Below are 6,364 nucleotides of genomic sequence, written 5' to 3'. Positions count from 1 at the left end.
AAGTTTAGCTTATAAAACCCCACTTTTACATATCTTGGAAGAATTATAATAAAACGACAGGATCCCGGGAATGAAATATGGGATGGGTCCAAGAGAAGCCTAATGTTATAGAGACAATGGTAGGCTCAAGTGATGATGGAAGTTGAGAAGGGGGAACATGTAAGGTTCCTATACAGTGGACAAGCACTGTTGAAAAATCTAAGTATTGCAGGCTGCTCTGCTACTCTTGTTGGAACAATTGCCTATGCTCTATACCTCCTATATCCTTCCCAATCTACCCATCCATTTTAACTACAATTTACTCTCTTGGGCCAACATCTGTTTGATGTGTCACATTCACTGAAAGATTTTTTTGTCTTGACCTATATATAATTAGCATTTCATTTGCAATTATACAACTTAGGATTCTCAAGTTAAAATTCAAGATCTCGACTTTAATATTATCTTGAGGAACACTGCATTTATTTGTTAAATAAGAAGTTTTATTACATAAAATATCATAGGTATAATAGAGTCCTATACATGCTTGAATTAAAGCTTGAATTAAAGATTATTCAAATTTCAAATACTTTACCCTTCAAACACATGACCCCCCACAACTTACACCAGCTGCCAAATGACATTAAGATCATCTCAAGAGCTCAACGTCCCTTCATATGATCCTCATAACTAGAATCAGTCGTGTACGTAAATTGTTGTGCATAATTTACTTCATTTATAAAACTTTAGATTCAACCTTACACGACTTGTGACACACAAGAAGCTGCTAGAATTACATAACTTGTGACCAAATTAATGAGTGCAATACTCCATATATATCCATCAAGTGGGACATGTGATCAGTCGATAAAACATGAAATTAATAATACGGTCATAGACAGGGCTGTGCAGCCAAAGATTTGATGTGAAAATAATAACATCATTCCCAAACACAATAAAGTTGATGGAGGTGAGCAGCAGGGCATCATCCATATATCACAGCTATCAATATATATATATATATATAATAGTGGTTTTATATGGCCCCCACAAAATAAGCTTCTATAATCTAGCAAGTGTGAATTATGTGTGACAGGTTGTACAATGTATTAAAGTGTGTCAGGGAATCTTTGCTATGAAATAAAAAAACAACGGGACCAGTTTTCATGTAATAATGGTACACAATACACATTGTGGTGATACACTCCCAGCAACTGGCCCTCTTCCTTTTCTCTTTTATCATTCAATATATATATATATATATATATATATATACACATTTATGAACTTGGGATTTTAGATTTGTGGCCAATTTAAAGGTTCTTGAAGTTTGAATTTATTGGGTCATGGCCAACCAATCAAGAAAAAAGAGGGGAAAAAAAAATGAAGATTGGCCCACTAAAATATATATAATATCTGCTTCTTTACCTTTATCCACCCCTTGCATGTGCTGCATCATCTTCATTTCTGGGTCTAAAAGTCCATCCTTTATCCATTAGTAGAAAGAAGGGTACAAGATCTCATAGCTAGGATTATCATGAGGATCAGATCAAAATGATATTTGAAATGGGAGACGCATGCATGCAGGAAATTAACACTGGTCTGGAATTATACTACTTGTACAGGGAGGTCAAATATCTCAGCTGTTTCGACCTAGTTTTCACTCTAGGGATTCTTCATTATAAACCTCTTTGATGGACTTTTTGAAGAAACTTCACAGCATTAAAGACAACGAGAATCAATTCAGATCAAGATCTTTTAACTTTGTCGATCAGTCTTGAGTTTGAAAACTTTGAACAGCTAGTCAAGTTGAGGAAATTTCCAAAATTTTGTCCAACTTTATTTTATGTAGCTTTCATGCATGTATGGTGCTGCTTAATTAATTGGTAAAAGAGTAGGAAGGTTGATGGCAATGTCTACGTAACGAGCTGCGACAATCATGTGTCAAAAGTTGATGGCGAAAACCTTCAAGCGGTACTGGTGAAACATGGATCAGCAAAGTTGATGAGGATAAATTATTTAAGAATTTTCTTTCTTATCATGCAGTAGAAAAATCAGAAAAATATATAGTTTTTTCTAGCATGACAAGTCAAATCGTAATAATTCAAATCTAGCAGAAGTTTGCTTTAAATTCAAGTTTTTACCAGTCTGTCATCATCAACCACTGTGACCATATAGTGTCTCTCCCACATTCAAAATAGGGAATAATTATGATATTATTATTTATTAGAAGGAAAATATTTAGATATTAATTGATATTTATCCGTAAGGAAAAGGTAGTGGTGTATTTTTTTATTTTTTAAAAATATTTAAATATATTAAAAAAAATGAAAAAGAAAAAGAAAAAACATTGGCACCGCTAGCAGTAAGAGTGGGACAGTATAGTAGCCACACTCTTATCCATAATAACAATATATTATATGCTTATATAAATTATTAATACATGCACAAAATATAATAGCATATATCTATTTTATATATAGTTCTCGCATACTAATATATGAAATTATTAAATCTTATCGACTAATTATTGTATAAATTATAAAATATAATTATGAAGTATATTCAATATATATGTATAAGTAATTATGTTACATATTATATATTTAATTATATAAGTATTATTCTTATATTATTAGCTAATACATAGGTGTATGTATATTTATATTAATATGTGAATGTGCTTTAATTGAGTGGAGCTACCAAGTCGACTCGGGCACAAAGGAATGAGTCTTGACGAATCTTAATCGAGTAGAGTCGAATTTTGTTTGGTATGTATCATTTACTACTCGAGTGGGTATCTGCTTTCATAGGTGATATTTTTTTTTACGAGTTGAGTTCAATTCGAGTTTAACCAGACAAATACCAAACGGACTTTCGAATAGACTGATTCATTTATAGTCCTAATTGTAAAGACGCAATTTCCACCCAATTACTCCTGCAAATAAGAGGCGTTGGGGGAGCATGGAAAATCCTAATCTTATGCTCGGCTCCTCCTATCGTAGGTATGTGTGTTCATGCAAGTTTCTCATGACAGGTGTTTCCAAGTGTAATTGTGGCGTGATGGTCAGGACCAAGTAAAGAGTTTTTCCCCTTATTAAAGCACAATTGAAGGAAGTACAGGAATAGAAGGAAATTATGATATCATGTTGGATTTGAACGGACAGGAATTCTGGGTTTGGGCATGGTATGTGATTAATGGATCAATTGGAGGGAGGCTGGAGCTGGTTTGGGTAGTTCAGATGCATGAATGTATGCTATGGTATGGATGAATGGGAGAATGGTTACATTAAAGAAAGAAGAAGATGGATGGTTGGGCATGGGAAGCAAATCTTAAAAAGAGAATCGAAAGAAATTGGCCTTCCCTTCGGTAATAGTTTGCCAGCACCAGCAGTCTCCCCTCCACACCTGCTCCAGATATGGACTATAAGGTAAGCGCCACACGATTTCTTTAACGCCCCCAAACAGAGAAAAAAGATTAAAAGATTAAAAAAAAAAAACACCTCTGCTGATTGCTGACCTCACCTGTATCTCTTGTGGGGGATTTTCCTGGGTCCCTTTCCTCTGCTCTTACCCACATCCCTCTCAAGTCTCACCTCCCCCAATACTTTCCCCTTTTGCTTTTGTCCAAAAACTCTTTTTTTTTTTCCTTCTTCTTTTCTACTCCTCTCTCTCTCTCTCTCTCTCTCTCTCTCTCGCTCGGTATAAATGAAGCCCACCTCCCGTCAACTTAAAAATATTCACACGGATTGTTTTGGGGTTTATTTTATTCTTTCATTATTTGTTTTCTAGGTGGCTTATTCTGCCTTGTAATCAAAATCAACTTGGGAAATTTTGGAAGATTTGGGATGAAATCTGGTCGGATCTTCCTTCGTTGGACGTGGATTTTATTGGGTCTCATTTCAACACAAAACTCTTCTTCATTTATCCTCCTCCTCTTATAGCTTTCACAAATCAAGACTTACCAGCTTCTTAACATCATCTTCTGCAATATTCTCCCTTTCTGCTTCTGTGATTTTGGCTTTTGATCTTTTGGTCTTTATTTGGTGCAATGGGCATCTCTACGGAGTCGCAGTTTCATGTTTTGGCTGTTGATGACAGCCTCATAGATAGAAAGCTGATTGAGAGGCTCCTCAAGACCTCATCATATCAAGGTACTTTCTTGGTTGCAATCGTGGGCTATTGTTTTTTGGTTCCAGTTTTGCTTTCATTGTTTGCTTTCGATTGCTAAACCGCTAATTTTTCGTGTCCTTTCAATGGCAGTTACTACAGTTGATTCTGGTACAAAGGCTCTAGAATTTCTGGGTGTGCATGAAGATGACCAAAGCAACCCAGATATACCATCGGTTTCCCCGAACACTCATCAGGTGCGATTCATTCATTTTTTAGTCCTCTCTCAGTGTCTGAGATTGTCTACTTTTCCTGTTGTTTTTCCCTTACTTGCTGGGCTCCTGGGTTTCTGAATTTCTTGGGTTTCTTGCGTTATTTCAGGAAGTGGAAGTGAATCTTATCATTACAGACTACTGTATGCCTGGCATGACAGGCTATGATTTGCTCAGGAAAATCAAGGTAGGCTTTTGGTTTCTATTGCTTTGTCTTCTTTCTCATCCATCCAATATTCGCTCGCTTATCTCGATCTTTCCCCTTGAGATGATTTTTTTTTTTTTCTATCACGAGACACTAGTCATTGTCCAGCTTTTTCCAAATTGAAATTCTGCATTCCAAATTGATATGCTTTTGAAGATTTGCCATCTGTGTCCTCGTGTCAGCACTTGCTCAAATAAAAATCTCTTTGGCATATTTTCCCACCTACTTTTCACCCAAACAAATCAGGTTCATGATATTCCCAAAGATTTGTTTGCTTTATCATGGGTCTTTCTCATGTCATCTGTTTTAGAAACATCCAATCTCCATGACAATGTCCCTGTGCATACTTTCCCATAAGGACAAACTGACCTAAGAAATTTATGGGATTTTCTCTGATTTTGCAGGAGTCTTCATCCCTGAGAAACATACCAGTGGTGATTATGTCATCCGAGAATGTGCCTTCAAGGATCAGCAGGTAAATATTTTGTTTTAATTTTATTTAATTTTATTTATTCCTTGGAAATTTGTTTTCTTATTGGCAAAAACACTAATGCGTATAATTGGCAACAGATGCTTGGAGGAAGGAGCTGAAGAATTTTTCTTGAAACCAGTTCGACTATCAGATGTTAATCGGCTTAGGCCCCATATAATGAAAACTAAGCCGAAGGATCAACAAGAAGATAAACAAGAAAACAAAGAAGAAGAATTAGGAAAACCAGAGTTTCAATCACGAGAAGAAAAAGAAGAACAGCAGCAGCAACAACAACACCACCATCTCCAACATCAACATTCCAATAGCAACAAGAGAAAAGCCTTGGAAGAAGGGCTTTCTCCTGACAGAACAAGACCCAGATACAACAACGGCCTCACCACCGTGGTCTGATGACAAAAATCATGGAAATCGATTTTCTCCTTCACTCAACAATTGTAGTTTTTTTTTTTTTTTTTTTTTTTTTTTCAAATCTAAAATTTACGCTGGTCAATACAGGTCCAATAGAAATATTTTGTTCAATTTTGTTTCGCTAATTATAACAAAAAAATGGAAAAAAAAAAAGGTAATTTGATTAAAAAAAAAACTTGGTATCTCAAATAGTGAGATTATTGGAGAAAGTTGAGCAATAGATTTGATTTATTTTGCTGGGTATAACACGAGCGAAGGCCATTGCAATTCGAGTCCAATCTAGCTTCCATTGATGGTGAAATACATGTTTATATTGTATTATTGCTCTCTCTCTCTCTCTCTCTCTCTGTCTCATGTATTTCAGATGACAGAGAGACAAGCTGTCAATTGATGTGAAATTTGGGAACATTTTGCCCCCATGCAGCTCTCTCTACCTCGCAATTGACGAGGGCACGATCATTTTGGATCAAGAATTCCATTACTTCTCCCAAAATTCTAGGATATGAAAATCAGTTGATAGGGTGATATAGCCTATTGTATGAATAATTCACTTAACAACTCAATTAATTTAATAAGAATGAAATAAAATAAAGAATAATTTTAAAATATATAAAGTGTTTAATGTGGAATGATGAGTATTCCACAAGCTCATTTGACTTCTTTATTTTTATTTTTCTGTATTTCTGAGATTTTCTTTGAATTTCCAAAAGATTTTATTTTTTTCATTTTTATATTTTTTTACTTAATATATTTTTTTTCAAGTAACATGTCGGAACCCAAAAAAGAAAGTAACACATGTCGAATTCCTAATGGTTTAGGAATCAATTGACATTGAAAAATACACAACAATTTGAAAAAAAAAATCAATTTTGTATTTTAATCTTGAAAAATAATCGA

The 6,364-nt window shown here is 34.8% G+C and overlaps 1 protein-coding gene across 1 annotated transcript; it reads left to right on the top strand.

Moving 5' to 3' along the window:
• Positions 1-3,608: 3,608 nt before the first annotated feature.
• LOC121267873 (two-component response regulator ARR8-like) lies at positions 3,609-5,783 on the top strand. Its single transcript, XM_041171970.1, has 5 exons — positions 3,609-4,133; positions 4,243-4,346; positions 4,471-4,548; positions 4,971-5,041; positions 5,137-5,783. The coding sequence occupies exons 1-5, from the start codon at positions 4,031-4,033 to the stop codon at positions 5,447-5,449; spliced, it is 669 nt and encodes a 222-aa protein (XP_041027904.1). The 5' UTR covers positions 3,609-4,030; the 3' UTR covers positions 5,450-5,783.
• Positions 5,784-6,364: the final 581 nt, after the last annotated feature.

The sequence above is a fragment of the Juglans microcarpa x Juglans regia genome, chromosome 5S, assembly GCF_004785595.1.
Source record: "Juglans microcarpa x Juglans regia isolate MS1-56 chromosome 5S, Jm3101_v1.0, whole genome shotgun sequence".
NCBI classification, from domain to species: domain Eukaryota; kingdom Viridiplantae; phylum Streptophyta; class Magnoliopsida; order Fagales; family Juglandaceae; genus Juglans; species Juglans microcarpa x Juglans regia.
Note: the sequence above shows the minus strand (reverse complement) of the source record. Positions and strands in the feature narration are given on the sequence as shown.

Excerpts from the sequence above, each read along its gene's own strand:
- LOC121267873 (XM_041171970.1), top strand. The coding sequence starts at position 4,031 with ATGGGCATCTCTACGGAGTCGCAGTTTCATGTTTTGGCTGTTGATGAC. Across the intron at positions 4,134-4,242 it reads CAAGACCTCATCATATCAAG|TTACTACAGTTGATTCTGGT; the intron begins GTACTTTCTTGG and ends TTTCAATGGCAG. Across the intron at positions 5,042-5,136 it reads GTGCCTTCAAGGATCAGCAG|ATGCTTGGAGGAAGGAGCTG; the intron begins GTAAATATTTTG and ends AATTGGCAACAG.